This window comes from Erithacus rubecula (assembly GCF_903797595.1).
Source record: "Erithacus rubecula genome assembly, chromosome: 2".
NCBI classification, from domain to species: domain Eukaryota; kingdom Metazoa; phylum Chordata; class Aves; order Passeriformes; family Muscicapidae; genus Erithacus; species Erithacus rubecula.
Genome location: NC_136685.1, coordinates 42,866,369 through 42,883,544, shown reverse-complemented (window position 1 = coordinate 42,883,544; position 17,176 = coordinate 42,866,369). Strand labels below are relative to the sequence as shown.

The following is a 17,176-nucleotide window of genomic DNA, read 5'->3' as shown; positions in this document are numbered from 1 at the left end:
AAGCTGATCATGAGCTGGCAGCAGCCTTGAGGCCAAGAGGGCCAGCGGTACCCTGGTGCATGGGGAAGAGTGGCCAGCAGGCCAGGGGAGGTGACCCTGCCTCTACTCATCCCTCGGGAGGCCACACCTGCACTGCTGTGTCCAGTTTTGGGTTTCTCAGTACCTGAGAGACAAAGAGCTACTGAAGAGGGTCCAGCAGGGATGATAAGGGGTCTATCTCTTTTACGAGGAGAGACTGAAGGAGCTGGGCCTGATTAGTCTGGAGAAGACAGAGTGGATCTTATCCATGCAGACACATTTGCCAAGAGGATGGTGCGAGACTCTTCCGTGGTGCCCTGTGACAGAGTCAGGGCAGCTGCAAACTAAAACACAACGAGTTCCACCTCAACATGAGGAAGAACTTTACGTGAAGCACTGGAACAGGTTCTGGGCGTGGGTTCTCCCTTTCTGGAGACATTCCAAACCCGCTTGGACGGGCTCCTGTGCCACCTGCTCTAGGTGCTGTCACCTGCTCCTTGGCAGGGGCTTTGGACGAGATCCAGAAATCTCCTCCAGCCTTAAGGAACCTGTGATTCTGCTGCTTTAGCGGGGAAATCAGACTGGCAGCCAGAGCGCCCCGCACCAGCCCGGCGCACGGCGCGATCCGGCGGATCCGCGATCCCGGGATTTAGCGATTCCTGAGGGGCGGGGTTTGGGCCGAGCCAATGGGCGGCCGGGCGGGCCCGTGACGCCGCGCGGGCTATGGTGGCTGAGTAGCGACACGTCTCCTTGCGCGGCCTGCGAAGGGGCGGGCGGGCGAGCGAGCCTGCGATCTCGCGGGATCCCGGGCGGCGACACCGGGGGGCCGCCGGCGGCAGCGGCGGCGGGGACGGGCGGCCGGCTCGGCCATGGCGGGGCAGCAGTTCCAGTACGACGACAGCGGCAACACGTTCTTCTACTTCCTCACCAGCTTCGTGGGGCTCATCGTCATCCCCGCCACCTACTACCTGTGGCCGCGGGACCAGCACGCCGGTGAGCGGCCCAGCCCCGGGCACGGCCGGCACAGCGGGGCCGGGCCGGGCCCGCCGCGGAGCCGCCGCGCTCGGGGCGCCCGTCCGGCCCTGCCCGCGCCCCGCGGCGCCCGGAGGGGCGGCGGCCCCGCGCCGCGCTGCGCTGCGCTGCCGGCGGCCATTTAGCGTCCCGGGGCCGGGGGAGGGTCCCGGGGCCGCCGCCCCCCGAGCGCGCCCGGCTCCGCGCCCGGCTCCTGCAGAGTCATCGCCGCGCCCGGCCGCGCCGCTTTGTTTGGGGCTCGGCTTTCCCCTTGTCTTCCCGGAGTGTGTCGGGGTGGATGACCTAAATTTTTATCGTGGGCAAAGAACGAGCTATTGAGTTGGGGGCAAAGAGGAAAAGTTAGCGGGCTCAGCTTTTATGTGCCGTAAGGTCACGGCGAGTGCGAAAATAGGGAATTATTTTTTTTCCCATTGCGAGTCACAGTTAAATGTTCGAAGGGCTACATTTCTGTTTCAGCCTTTCGGGGTGATGCTTAGTATCCCTGAGCAGTGTTATAAAGTTTCTTTGACTAGTTCAGAATCTCATTTCCAAAGTAATTTTCCACTTTGTCTTTCCTGCATCCCTCTATTTTTGGAAGGAGAAGGCGTTTTGGTATACAGGCTGCACAGGAAAACGTTTTTAACAGCAGTTCTGACATTAAAAAGGCTGTAAAACTTGTATTTAATGGCTGGGTGGTAAGAACAGGGATGCTTGATGCTGGTTCCCATTGCAGAAACCTACTGATCTTTTAAGAACGCTTGTGCTTTGCAATCTGAGAAGAATCCCTTTTGTTCCTTGCATCTTTTGACACTCAGTGTCTGGTGGTTACTTTGTGGCTTGTTACTTTGTGGCTTTGATACCATTTTGAAGGCTTTGCCAGGTTCTGCTTAACTTAGTTTTATAAGTAAAAGAAATACCTAGCAATGAAATCTTAATTCTGTACCTTCTAGTAAGGAGTAGGATAGAACAAATGTTGTTTTAGTGCTAAATCGCAGCCGTTCATGGTCTTGGCTGCTGCCAGACGTGCCTGAGGCTCATGGCAGAGCCCTGGCTGGAGAGCCTCTTTGGAGGATTGGTTTCTGCCCTCCAGGTGCTTAGTACCTGTAAGCTGAGGAGTTAGATCTCTCTGCTGAGAGGAAAGGTTTCTCTGCCTCCTCTTTCTGCCTCCTGACTGTTGCAAGAGGGAGGCGTTACTGTTGTTGAAGATGATTTGTAATCTTTGGGTTGTTCTTGAGGAGCGGGGGATCAGAGAGAGAATATTACTTCTGTAACCTTTTTCCAAACCTCAGGATCTTTGTTTTATTTTTGTTCTGGTGAAGGGTGGGAGGCAGTGGGGGAGAAAATCGCTTTTTCTCTTGAATAATGCTTTGCTTCCTTTGTAGTTCTTAGAAGCTGCTTCTTGGGAAAATGATTGTGACTTGCCTGAGATGCTGTGCAGAATGGTATGGCCAGCAGGGACACGCTGTGATGTTAGCACCAGTTTCTGGGGGCTGACAGAAGCAGGAAAAGCAGTAGAAATGCTGTCAAGCTAGAAAGCACTTTACTAGCCTTACATAGTTGATCCTCAGCTATCCTTATGAGTGGCAGAAAATGAAAACCTGACTTTGGAGTATGGCAGTATGGATTTCACTCAGGTTCCAAAGAGGCTTACCATTAAATATATTGCTAATTTCTTTCAGTCTAACCAGTGCTGTCCAGGATATGGAGGGCCTGCTGCATATTATTCTGCATTCAGTGCTAGATTCTTACAAAGCTGTGTCAAACCATACTTTCCAAAGCAAAAGGTAGATTTTGCTATGCTGGTGGTGCAAAGAAATGAGTCAACTAAGTGAAAATCACCAGTGGAAATGAAAGGAGATAGAAGATTGATTTCTGCCTCTGAATTGTCTTAATGGATTTTAAAATGTGAATGTAGTCCAGTTTCTAGCATATACATTAATGGCATGCCTGCAGTCTGTTGATTGAGTTCTGTTCTGCAGGCTCTGTGTAAACAAAGAGTTGAGGTGTCATGCAGATCATCATTTGGGACTAATGTTGATTACTGAGTTCATATATGAAATGAATCTGCTAAGTCGTAGAACACTGTGATGTTCAAGTTGTTTAAGTGTATGGCTCTTAGGCAAGCAATTTCCAGCAAAATCATCTCAGTATTTTTCTCACAGCTTTTTGTATGTATTCAACTCTACCTGTTCCAGCATTTGAACAAGATTTCTGGAATAAACTAAAACCTTGTGATGATGAAAAATGGTAATTGTTTAGCCACCACTTTCTTGTTTTCACTAGTTTAAAAAAACAGCCAAACCACATCTTTCAGAAACTAAGAGAAGGCCTAAATCTCCCAATACTAATAACTCCTGCTTCCTCTGATGAACAGAAATATCTGGATGTTGTTATGAGATGTTGTTTTGATGCTAGTTTAGAGTGGAATTTCCAGTACTGAGGCACAGTAGTGAGCCAAAGAGAATAAGCTCTATCAAGATCTCTGCCCTCTGTGTGTAGGACCAAGTAACATTTTTATTCTGGAATGATGTTTTGCCCTACCTGTGGCTTTGTCACCCATAGTGAACTTGGTGAGGTGAGGTTGTACTGGTGAGTTCTTTCAGCTGCAGGAGTGAAGAAGACAAAATCCAGGGGAGCTTTTGAAGCAAGTCAGACCTTTTCCTTCTCACTTCAAGACCCCTTTGCAATGCAAACCAGAGCATCCAAAAGACACAGAGCAGACTCCTTTTTTGGTAAAAACTGGGTTGGAAGTGAAGCTTCAGCCACATTGTGTTGCAAGAGCAGACTAGAGCTAGTGTGATGCAAGGGTGAAATGCTCATTGCAGGAAGGTCATGCCGTTGGTGCCTGCTGCTTCCATCTACAAATGTGCTGCCATGGATTGCTGAATATGTGATACAGTACAGAGTGCCAGCAGAGGGAGAAGTACAGCAAAAATCTGGGAATTGCTGATGGCCTGTAATATTTTGGGATTTGTTCTGTGCTGTGGTTTTGTATTAAGATAGAATAGAATAAATTAAACTCCCCAAAACTCAGTGTTTGTTTTTGCCATAGTGATGATTGGAAAGTAAGACTGGATCTATATTACTTTACTACTTCGAGGAAACTCAAAATGTGTTACCTAATGTCAGATTTGTAGTAGAATATTTTTTTGGCAAGCCTTTAACATTTTGCTTTTAGTTTTTCTTATAATAGACTTTTGGAAAGCCTTTTCAATACTACTGTCTAGAAGAGCAGCATGATGTAACTTATGTCTCTAAAGTCCTGAGAAAAATTTGAGCTGCTTTTTTTTCCCAGGCATTCTGAAATGTTGCTGCAGCCTGCAGTAGGGGTTGATGCTAATATTTGGGAGGGTTTTGCTGTGATGTGCTGGACACCCTGTGAATGATCCCATAATTTCATTACCTCAGCTTTGATAAACCAAACAAGCAGGTAATTGACTCTGTAAACCGGATTTGTCCAAATGACTTCACCTCCTTGCTGTTCACTCCAGAGCTAATAAGGCTTTTATAAGAGATTAATTGTTCAGCTTTGTGTCTTGGACTGAAGTTTCATAATTGCATCAAGGTAACAGTGCTCTAGCAGAGTTAAGTCTTGTATTTCTCCCCATCCTTTGTGCCAAATAGAGCACCAGTGTATGGGAGTGGAAGAAAGTTATTTTAGCTAAAATTAATTTTTGCCCCCATCCTTTTTTTTTCCTTCTGTCTTACTTATGTGTATTTGTTTCTGTGTAAGACCTTGGGTGCTTGGGGTGGTACACGATGTGACTGATGGAAAGAAGACTGATTCTTTCAGTATTGGTGATGGCTTCAGGTGATGGTAAAGATGGCTTCAGGCTATATTGTTTATCCTTGACTTGTCTCCTTAAAACATATATGTGTGTATATATGTTTTATTACTAAAAAAAAAAGTCATACTTTTTCTGGGTTACCTTTGTTTTGGGAAAATACTGGTATAAATTTAGCCTAATAACTGAGTAAAACCATTGCAAGGACTCCTCTTGGAACAAAAAATGTGGTTGTTGAAAGGTTATTCTGGTGCAAATTCCTTCTTAACTCAAAGGTATTTGCTGCAATGGGAATTTTAAAGTTGTTTTTCAAAAAGTAAGTTGTGAGAGTTGAAGAAAAAGATTTTTTTTTTTTTCCTCAGCAGTTAGGTGTGGAGGAGTGTCCATCAAAGTATCTTCCTGATGTTGGACTTGCTTTGAAGTTTCAGTGTAAGCTTGTGTAGATTAAACATCAGCATCTAGAAAGGGAATAGAGAGCAAGGGGTGAATTAATTTTGTTGGATGATATGGCAGTTGTTGCACAATGCTGGTGTGTTTGCTGAACTTTGTGTACTTTTTGACTTATACCTGTGCTGCTGGATTGAGACACATAATTAAAAAGCTGTGCTGAAACAGGTGGTCATAGATTGTGATGTGCTTTGTAGTTTAGTATGTATCTGGAAGCTTGCTGTTTCATCTTTTTTAGTTTATTTAGGTCTACACTACATAAATTATCCTGTTTTACAGCATTGGGTATTCATAATTTGTTACAAAGCTGACGGAAATAAGTATCTATCCTGTTTTTTACAGTAACTTGAACAAAACAAGATGTTGACAACATCTCAAAACCCCCAAAGAATAACAGCTGTGGATACAAGGATAACGCTAATACAAGTTTGCAGTCTCTTCTTTGAGAGAAAAGAGGCTGTAGGAGCTCTTCTGTTTGGAATATAGATCTTTCTTCTTGAAGTTTAGGAACATAAAAACCTACTGTAGGGAAGAGAGAAAAACAGATGGATGGTTGCATTTTTGTATCTAGAAAAAAATATTGATATGAAATGGATAGAAACTATGCAGTTTACAAAGCTATTTACTTTACTTTGATTGTAATAGAAATCCATACAAAGTCTATGGTGTTTCATTTAAAAAAAATTTGTTTGGCTTTTGTTTGTTTGTGTGTTGTTGTTGTTGCTGCTCCCCAGCCCAGCGGTATGTTGTCCTGTTGCTCACTACTAACACTTTCCCTCTGCACCCTCTCCTCTCAGATGTTTCTGTGTGGGATATAGCTAAAGTTTTCTTGAAGAAACTGGGCTAATACAAAGAAAAATTTCTAAAAATCTGGTTCAAGAAGGCAATTTCCAGCTAATCATTGAAGATACCATGCCTGTAGGAAGTAGCATAGGCAGTTAGAGAACTGTAGTACTATTCAAGCCTTTTTTGTATTGAGGCTGAGCAAAGTACAGAAATACTTAAAAATCACAGCTTAGTTGGTGACTGTTAAAAGGAAGAATATAATACCATGTTGATACCTAATATTATTTTGTTATTTTTTTTCTGTATTGCTATTTTGAAGCAGTAGAGCTTTTTGTGTACTTCTGTAGATAGTAGTTGGCACTCACATTCAAAACCTTGATCAGAAGTCCTGAGAAAGTTGTTCTGTAAGTGTTTACTGTCTTAGGAACCATACTTCTCAGTATATCTGCCCATAGTACTGGATATCTCTGTGTAGTAGTGTCATTATTTGAAGGTTTCCCTGTAATTTTTTTGTGTACTTTTCATCTGTGTGTTGAGACTGACCTCAGAGATGCTCATATTAATCCCCTGCTTTAAGATGCAGGTAGGGGAACTGAGGCTATGAAGTTTATTTGGCTGAGGACAAACAGTGAGTATGCAACTTGTATGTGACTCAAGCCAGCACAGAGAATGCAGGCAGCACTTCTTCAGTTTTATCTGTAATGGAATAATGAGCACTTGTACCTCACAGCAACTGGGGGAGAGGAAGCAGCATTGCAGCTGCTCCCACTTTGGGTAAAATCCTTCTGTGATGCTTCTAATCCTCTGGTGTGAGATAAGATTGGTTGGAGTGGGTTAACTTGACGTCTGTCCTTGGCCACAGCTCACTGAAATCTTGTTAACTGTACTCCAAAGTATTTCACAGCATTTTGGTATTTGGTAATGCAGGATAAAGTACAGGATGCTGGTAAAGGACAGGATAAAAGGACAGGATAAAACCGCAGGATACCATGCTCATTGCTAATGTGGTGGATAAGCATGGGTGTGAAAACTTGATATCTGTGAATATAAGCATTTTGTGCTCATATGTTTGTGCTTATCCTTTCCTGTTAATATAACCTTTCATCACTGTGTCAGGAAGTGGGAGGAGAGTCAGTGAAACTCAGTTATGCGTTTAAGGACTGTTATTCCATACAAATTGAGGTTTTTGATAGATTGAGTGTATCATGGTTGACTTAACCATTTCAAGTTCAGAAAAACACAGTTTATTAGGTGACTGATTAAAGGCAGACTATAATGTAATGGTGATACTTTGTTTTGTTAATATTTTTCATTATATTGCTGTTTTGAAGCAATAGGGTTTTTTTCAGAAACATTTGAGGAAGGGGCAAACATCATGAGATGCCACTGGCAATGCCTTTTAAGGGAATTAAAAAAGTATTATAATCTTACTATAACCACTATAGCTTCCTAGCAGTAAAATAAAATTAATAGCCCTCTATTAGAGATTAGTTGAGTAGCTTCAAGGCTGTCCAGAATACAGAATGCTGAAAAGCTTTTTTTGTGGCAAGTTAAAGATCAAGCCATTTCAAGAAATTTATCTTTAATTGTGTGTACATAAAAATGAAATAATTTCTATTTTTAAAAAATTCATCCTATATGATGAAAACTTACGAAAACAGTGTCCTGATGACTTTATTACACAAAGAATAGTTGTTCATTTAGTAGTTACTGCAAAGTTATTTTGACTACTCACAGAGATGACACTGAAATATCAGGAGATACAGGCTGTGTATTAGAGAATTAGATTCAGTTATGGTTTAATGGGCAGCTAAACTGTTCCTGGAGAAGGAGCCGAAATTTTGAGAGAGAAGCAAGGTAAATGATAAGGAATGGAATCAACAGTGATACCATAGTTTGGGATTTTTTTGGTTTGTTGGTTATGATTTTTATTTTTTTTTTGTTAATTTGTATTACAAATTCATGCCTGTGAAGAGGGTTCAGATCTGCAGCAATTTGAACAAGTTTTGACTGGGGCTGATGCTCTATCCTTGCCTCCTGTGGTGCTGCTTTCTCCCTTTGTGGGGTTTATGGGTCTTTCCCTACTTACTACCCAGGACCTGCCTGACACATATCTCCATTTCATGGTGGGAAGGGTTGTGCTGGCTAGAAATATCGAGAGCAGGGTACAGGTACAAGAGCACAAAACAGTTACCTAATTTCTTTCCTGAGCAAAAAGATTAGAGTCTGTACCAGTTTTTAAATAAGTATACAATTAAGAAGATTTCAGAGGTGTTTTCACATTTTCACCTAGTATTTCTCTTTTACAGGGAATTGCTTACAGGCATTTTGAATTCAGAAGATTCCTTTATTGTGGTTGGCTGGATGAGCTGTTTGAAACTAGGATATTTGTAGGCATTGTGGTGCCTACAAAGGCTTTTCTTACCATTAAAGTTTCAAATCCTTTTTTCTTTAGAAACAAAAGAACGGACATACTGGGTCAGATCAGGTGGGGAGTTTTATGTAGTATAGAAGTGAATGCCTTAAGGAAGGAGGAACAGGACAAGCATGAATGGTGCTTCCTTTGCATATTCTCTGTTTTTCTAGTGGTTTTGAGTTCAGTAACTTTTGGTATAGCATCTATACCATTCTATGTGAGGGAGGTTACCATATCTACTGCCCACACCACAAGTAATCACCTTTGTTTTGCAGCTACTTCTGATGTTGCTTAACAATCCTTATTTGCTCTCCTGGCAGAGGCAGTAAACATTCAGTCCTGGCTGTCACTTAGTGTTTTTACAGTCTTCCATTATCTATCCTTGCACTTTCTCAGCTGGAAGATTTGCAGCTTATATTCTAGACATAAATCTCCTTATATGTTTGATCGCCCTTGTTCATCTTGAGTGTTTTCTGGTTGCTCTTCTGTAAGAGGTGGGGACTAGGATTGTGCATAATACGTAAGGTATGTAGAATCTCGAGGTTAGACACACCTCCAGTTTATGTGATAGAGTAATAATTCCCTTCCTTTTCTCATAGGAATGCTCTAAACACATGCTCTGATTTTTATTAGTAATAAACATTCAGCTGAGGTTTATATAGAAAAGTTTCTCACAACACCAAGACTGTGTTTCTGAGAAGCAATGGTCAGCTCAGGTTGAGCTTATCCTTGTTTACATAGAATTAGGACAACCCCCACTGCACTTTACATTTTCATACTCTCAATTTCATGTGCCATTCAGAAGTGCACTTGCTTGATCTTTACAATTCTTCATGATGCCCTTGTCCTTGTTACCCAGAATAAGTTAATATCATCCAGAAGCTTTATTTTACTGCTCACCCTTTTAGTCAGGTTACTTATTAATGAAATGTGTTGTAGTTCCAACACAGATTCCTGCAGAGCTCCTGGCGATTTCCTTCTGCTGGGAGAATTGGCAATTCACTCTCTTCTAGTCACATATTTATTTTTGCAGTAGTTAGATGGTTGTCCTGAAAGACTTGTGAGAAGAATGTTTCAGAAATCTTTTGGAAGCCACAGACTGTATCTGCAGGATCTGTTCCATATTTTTGCTTCCTTGAGAGGACTTTACTAAACACTCTACTGATGATAGATGGATATATGGTATTTATCCTTGTGTCCAGTAATTCTATCCTTTATGAGAGTTTCTTCAGGGAGTGCATGAGAACAATACTTACTACAAGCATTTTTAATGATTGGTGATATGCTAAGTGACTTGTTTGCATTTATTTTGGATTGAATGTGTTCTGGTTTCCTCCCCACACCAAACTGATAAAGTTAAGCTAATAGTTAAGAGTGTGTAATCTTGAAGCCCAGCATTGTTGTTGGCTTCATCTGAAATTGTTGACCTTGACTTGTGTGGGTGTTGTTCCATAGTAAAATGTCCAGGTTTCTGATTCCTCTCAGATTCTAGGAAGGTTTTTCAATGCATCTATAGATCCAGCCCTACAATAAATTTGATAATTTAGATGATAGAGCTTAAAGGTTATTATAGTTAGCTCCACTGACAGTTTTGTCAGTGCAAATGAGACAGTACACTAATAGAAAGTACAAGGTTTGGAAATGGCTTGATTAGCAGTAGTGAAATGTGGGACTGTGCCCAGCTGACTGTAAACAGAAAGCTTGAGTAAGTGAACTCTGGAAAGAAGTTAACTTTCAAGATACCAAATCATCTTACATTGCTGTTTTTTGAAGCTGTTAGTAACAAATGCTATCTTTTGGTCAGCAAATATGTGTGGAATTGTGGGAATGGAAAGTTATGTTACTTTTTGTTCCTTTTGAGCTTTATCTAGTTGCTGCAAAACATGCTCTGGAAAAAAATAGGCTTGCTGTTAAATCTTTCACAGGTCTCTTTGTAGTTAATGAACTGCTTGGGGTTTTAATACTTAACATGTTACCCAAAACACATGATTTTTTGGGCATATTTCTATGAATATTTACTAGAGAGAAAAATTTATTTGGAAGCACTTAGGGGGAGATAATTCAGCTATAAATATTTTAGTTAGGAGACATCCCTGGACATGACCTCTTTATAGATAAATAATGAGAGTAATGAGGACAATTCTTAAAATGATAGGCATTAAAGTTAGAAAGCATCTATCAGATTGTTTAATTCTTTGCTGCCATGGTCCATTCAAAGTCCTGAAACATGCTTTAAATTTAAAATTTTTTTTTCTTAAAGTAATCCTATTGGGAACACTAGTGCTTCTTTGAAGGCTTTTGCATTTAAGCAACAGTGTTTTAGAACACTTTAAAATAAATTTAATTTGCTTCATGCCTCTTAATTTAGGGTCTTACAGTAGAAGTCAATCCTGTTATGATAAAGTAGAAATTGCTCAGTACTTCAGAAGAGTTACTGACTTTTACTTTGCTGTGAGTTTCAATCCTGCCTCTTAGTTGGTGGCAAAGATGGGTTACTGCTTTTTCAACATAGTTATATGTGTTTTGTCTTTTTTGAAAGTAAGTGTGTGGGGTTTTTTCCTAATCCTGTGACTTTTTAAATTATTCTCAGATAACATACTCTAGCCATGTGGAGCCTTATTCAGTAATAATTATCAAGGAAAATGTCAATAGTTAAGCATAGATGACCTAGTGAAACAGTAGGGTAGCCTTTTCCTATTTCATCTGTTATTAGAGAAATAGCTAGGTGCTTAAGGAAGTCAATTTGTTCAGAGAGCCTCGGTTCAAGACCTCAGTAAACAAGTTATTCATACAATTATTTAATTTCTGTTACTGTTGAGTAGAAAAAATTAATTCAGATTTTGCATATGTGTATATATATACACACACACACATACAACTGGTGAAAGTAAATAGGAGCCTACTTAAGTGTACAGTTAGAGAATTAAAACTGTAGAATCCTGAATAAAATCCAGGAAACCTGGAAAATCTCAGGAGTGTTTTGACTGAACCTGTTGTGCTCAGTTTTAAGAGAACAGATGTAATGCTTAGAGCCATGTTATCCTTAGGCTGTAATCTTTACTTGAGACTTGCATGCTGTGTCTATTACTTCCACCTCTTGATCCTTTCCAGGGGTACAAATTTTTCATTCAAGTTTGGAGAGAGGATGACACACTATAAATGAGTTTTGTGAAAGTCTGGTTTTAAAGTGATCTTTCCTAGGGCTGCAGAATTGTGTTGCTCTGTGCTCCTTGCTGAAAGAAGTGATTTTGTTTCAAAACTGTTCTCCTTTGTCTGCAACTGGTGGGCAGAATATTTCATGTGCACCTCCTATTTCTTTTTCTGACAGAGTCCACTGGAGCTGTATTTTGTGACTTTGCTTTTCATAGAAACCTGAAGGTGGAAAGAACACAGGAGGCTAGGACGTATTCCTGTTCTTTCCTGCAGTTTGAGGTAGAATAATGGAAAACTGGTGGCTTCCATGTATTCTGGATATTAGCTTTTTGCCTGCTTTTGGCTGTCATAAAAATTGACTGATACTTTAAAACTTTTATGTGCTTTATATATAAGTACTGATGCCAATATTCTTATTTGTGGTATTTTTTTTTCCTAAAACTGACCTTTGTTTGTTGCAGCTGAAACAAGATTTTGGAGATTAAAACTTCTCATTATAATTGCAGCCGTACCTCTTTCCATTCTCTTTCTTCTAGAATTGCCTCTCTCCAATAACAATAAATGTGTAATCTTCTCTTTTTTTCTCAGAAGGATGAAAAAGAATCTCCTCTTAGGGTTTGTTTTTTTTTTTTGTTTTGTTTTTTCAAAGCACTTTTTGGAACCTCCAGACCCAAAACAAAAAGATTAGGTCTAGGTAGAGATCATTTGTCAAACATTCCTGAGGATTGGGTGTATCCTCCTATTTCTTTGGAAATGAGTATGTAATATGGATGAACCTCAAAACCAAACTTCAGCCAGCCATGGCTGAGTTGTAAACACAGGTTGAATGTAATCTCTGGAAATGGGAAATCCAGCCAGTAATTAGCTTCTTTCTGTGTGTGTATATCCTGTGTCCTCACCCTTTGTGTGATTGGTAAATCAGAACAGAGGTTGAGACAGATGTGAGTAATTTTTGCCCCGTGAGGATGGTTGAACTGTGGAATAGATGTTCAGAGGCACAGTGAGCTCTGTCTTTGAAACTACTCCAAAGGCCCATGGCCAGACCTAGAGCAGCTGCTGTTTTGACTCTCCTCTTAGCAGCAGGGTTGGATTAGGTGATCTCCTGGGGTCTTTTCCATCCTTTCCAACCTGTTAGGTTGTTCTGTTTTACCCAAGAACTGTGTGGTCTGCATTACCCATGCAGAAAAGACCAATGCCTCTGTCTTAAAGAACTGGATATTCAAGAGGTTTGCATAAGTTCTGATCAAGAGAAGTTGAGTCTTTGCTTTATTTAAACATTCTCTACTCATACCTGTTTTGATGCCTGGAATACAAAGAAGTGACTGCAACAGTCAGCAAGGGAAGATCAACCTATGTCATCTACCTAAACTGCTATGAAGCCTCTGACAAAGTCGTGAAAGAGACAGCACTTAGATTTTCTTCTGTCAGTACTAGTTACATTTCTTGAACTTGAAAAGTATATTAAGATGTAGTTTTGGCTGGATATTCACATACATTGTTCAAGTTACTGCAGTATGCATTTGTGAGAATCCTTAGGAGTAATAATTATATTGGGAAAAATCTGCTTGTGAATCTCAGGAACTTTGGATGCATCAAGAACAATGTGGAGAGAAATAAAGCAAGCATGGGATGCTTCCCCAGATTATTTACTGGGATGAAGTGGCAGTCTACATCCTCATGTGAGAGGGGTGCTTTAATAGTACCTTGATGCATGGTTTAGTGTTAGTGAGATTAACTCAAAGCCCATGGGTGCATTATGCCTTTGCTCTCTGAGGCTCTTTAATACTTATTCCTAAAACCACAGGAGAGATTCACTATTGTGAAGGATTTTGTCCATTGAACAAAAAGTGGTGTTGATTGGAGGAAAAGCATTTCCTCCCACCCCACACACACTTGTCTCCCTGTAATCCCATATCAAAGGATGTTGTCTGAAGTGCTCTTACACTGTAATGGGAAGCCATGATCTGGACTGAGAAGAAACAAGAGAACTGTACTTGTCTGCTTTTGAAACTCTGAACCTCTTTCACTGACAGAATATGGATTCCAGAGCTAAGATCCAGAGAAAGTACAATTCGTATTTCAGTGCAAAGCTTTACCTTGAGGGAGATGTAAGGTATTCAGTCCAGTGAGATCAGGGTCTGCAGGATATTGCAGGGCAGTGTGCCAGTTCTATGGCTTGGTAAATTCACTTGTTTAAAAAGGAAGCTCCTTTTGTCAGACAAAGGCAAAGAAAAAAATATCTGATTTATCCACAACTTGCTCATTAGTAATAAGTTGCTGCTTTTGTTAAGCACAGGAATTATCTGGTATTCTGACCATTGGAAGCTTTTTTATTTTTGTGTTTGTATTTTATTTTTTTTATTTTTCTTATTTTTATAATTTTCTTTAATTTTTTTTTTCTTTCTCCTTTTTTCCCTTATTTTTTTATTTTTTCTTTTTCCTGCAACTGTTGTCTTCCTAATACAATAAATATTTTCTCTGGTGCAATACAGGCTTTGTCTGTAAATAAACAGGAAGCCTGTTTTTCCTGGATACAGTAGGAATGTACTTTCTTAGTATGGTATTTTGCCAGTGGCTTTCTGCTTAAACTGGGAGTTATGCTGTCTGTATTACTCCTTCTTTTTCCCAAGTAGGTGCCTGTTTTTGAATTCCACAAATTAACATGTGTTATTGATGACATATGACAGAGGAAGTGCCTCAGGATAGCTTCAAGTAATTTGAGTAGTCTGGACTTCAGCCTTAGTTTGGGTAGAATTTGATTCTTTCTTTATGTTCTGAACAGATAACTGTAAGCAATCATTCATCTTTTTAGTGCTCTGTTTCCTTTTGGGGTTGTTAGTCAAATGAGACCATTGCCACCCCAAGATCAGAAAGAGATTAATAAGATGTTTTTGCTTTGATATTGTTTGATCAACTGTAGTTTAATTTGATCCAGGGTTGTTCAGATGCATGTGTAAAAAATGTGATGGCTAATTACATCGTGCCTTACTTTGGTGCTTGGCTGAAGAGGTCCCCTTGTGCAGCATAGCACTTTCAGGAATCCATTTGCCAAGTATTCAAAGGGCTTAATTTTTGCTCATACTGCATGGCACAGGTTGCTTTTTTTTCTTTTGATACCATTGTCAGACTGGTCACAAAATGTGTCTTCTGCAGCTGTTACTGGAAAGCTGTTCCAAACCCTCAAGTCAGTGATTATTGTAAACCACATTTAGTGGTCAATTTTTATTTGACTTTCTGCCAGCTCTTCAGTTTATCTTGCTCAACTGTATTTCATTTCTCCAAGGCAGATGCTCCTCTAAAGCATTTTTGAAGGTTTTTGGCATGGTAAGGTAGAAGGTGCTGGCAATTCTTGCAGGGAGGATGCAGAGTGGGGAAAAGAGTGTCATCTGGTCCTTGGAAGGCTGGACAGTTGCAGGTTTGAGAAGTGGGGCATTGTGGATAGGTCTTTGAAGTCAAGGCACAGCAGTTTGCTAAAACATCAAAATCCTAGCAAAAGCACCTAAGTGGCTCAGGTGCTGGTCTGGGTCCGTGTTGTTGAATTGATGGACAGTTGGTTTCATCTTGCTTCAGCACAAAACAACGGAATTGATTAACAGTATTTGAAATAAATGATTTAGGCTTACGCACATATGTCTTCTGTGAGTCTTCTGATGCCTGATTTATTCAAGTGTAATCAGTAACTTTTTCATAAAAGCATCACAGTGTGGCTCATAGCTGTCCAGTGACCATTAAAAACCTTCAGAGCACTTTGTTCTCTGTTTCTGTTGCAAAGTTTTTTTGTCCTCATGATTTTGTAGTCGGTGTAGTCTTTAATGGCATCAAGTTTGGTTGGCTTTTTTTTTTTAATGCCAATTTTTTGTTTAGTTCTGTCTCTTTAGTTTTTCTTTAAGCTTGTAATTTAATTTTAAGTAACAATTAGCTTCTGGTTGCAGTGAATCCAGTTTTGAACCAAGAGACATCTCCTACAATTGTGTTAAAATAAAAAAACAAAGACAAAATGTCAAATTAATTTACATTCTCTACTGGTAGGGAGTGAGTGTTACATTTTCAATGTTTTCATTGTCTGCTGAATTTTTTCCTTCCCAGTGCTTTCTAAAGCCTTACATAAGTAAAACTAAGTGGGGGATTGGTTAACCAAATTTTAGTCATGTTCTTTTTTGTTTAGAAAGCTTTTTGTTTTACGTATGGGGACAATCTTTGCAGGTCAGGATAGCTGCAAAATACTTGTGTGTTTTATCTCTTGCACAAAGCAGAAGTTTAGAAGCTTATTTTGAAGCATGGCAAGAGTTAGATGCAGGTTATTGAATTGATTATCTCTTTCTTTGGGGGTGATGGGACTGCTAATATAATCTTCACAGGAATTGCATCAAACTGTTTAATGTCATATCCAGTTTTGGTGAAGCTGTACTCTATAGGTAGTTCAGAACAAACTGATACACTTTTTTTTCTGGTTCTGGTACTTTGTCTGTACAAGCTTTCATAAGTTGTCTGCTTTACTAGTTTGTGGGTGGCCACATGTCATCTGTGCTCCCATTTCATCTCCGCCAAATCCGTCAGAGTTTGAGATCCAGTGCTCACATCTAATCTGCCCTAAATCTGAACTCATGTTTGATGTGGAGCACAATGGTCATGTTTCTCCAGCCTCAAAGAGTTTAGTGAATGCTATTTGAATTCTGTGTGTTTCATCTGAAATGTGTGCTTGCTTAGAAATTTGAGTAGATTGACACCATATCCCACCTTCAGAATAACTGAACAGAGGTTGACACTGTCTGCCACTATTACTTTTTAGAAATCAGACTGATAAAAATGCCTTCATGTATCATAACTGCTATTTTAATTAAGATGAGTTCAACTCCTGGCTGGATGGGTCTCTGAGCAACCTGGTCAAGTGGGTGGCATCCCTAGTCAGGTGATTGGAACTAGATTATATTTGAGGTCCCTTCCAACCCAAACCACACTGTGATTCCACGAGGGCATCACCTGGTCAGAAGTGCTAAGTTGAGATTTAAGACTTAGTGGGAAGTGACTGACATGTGCTTTGGATCAAAGTTGTTAATATAATTCCTGTATTTATATAATTTATGATTGGCTTTTAAATTTTGTTCACCAGCAATGTCTAAGTATATTGACACAGCATGAATTTTCTTTTGTCTTGATTCTTTTTTCTTTAGTCTGAAAAGGACCAAGTGATCTTATTCTTTTGCAAGTAAGGTAATCACAGTGACATCGTAACTTCAGAAGTGTTACAGGTCAGACTGCATAGTTTATGGATAGACAAGTTACTTAAACAGGAGTTTAATTATAACACACAATTTCTGTATATGGAGTTATTTGCTTTCCACTGTACTTTTTGTAGTATAAAAGAATTTCTTGACCAAGGCTAAGTTAGTCCTGATTAGCTCGGCAATAAAATTAAAACTCTTAGTTGTGCAATACAATTAAAACTGTCTTAACAGAGCTTCCATTTCTCATCATGGTGAGTTTGACAGTGCAATTTCCTTCCAGCCCCATCCTGTCCTAAGAGGACCATGGGAAGAATTTTTGTTGGCTGTTGTTAATG

General features: G+C 40.1%; 1 protein-coding gene across 1 annotated transcript in view; it reads left to right on the top strand.

The window, feature by feature from the left end:
* The first annotated feature begins 739 nt into the window (after positions 1-739).
* Positions 740-17,176, top strand: part of SEC63 (SEC63 homolog, protein translocation regulator) — a 55,097-nt gene continuing 38,660 nt past the window's right edge. Inside the window, exon 1 of the mRNA XM_079298712.1 lies at positions 740-1,011. Within this exon, the coding sequence (XP_079154838.1) occupies positions 888-1,011 (124 nt within the window). The 5' untranslated portion in view covers positions 740-887. The remainder of the gene's footprint in view (positions 1,012-17,176) is intronic.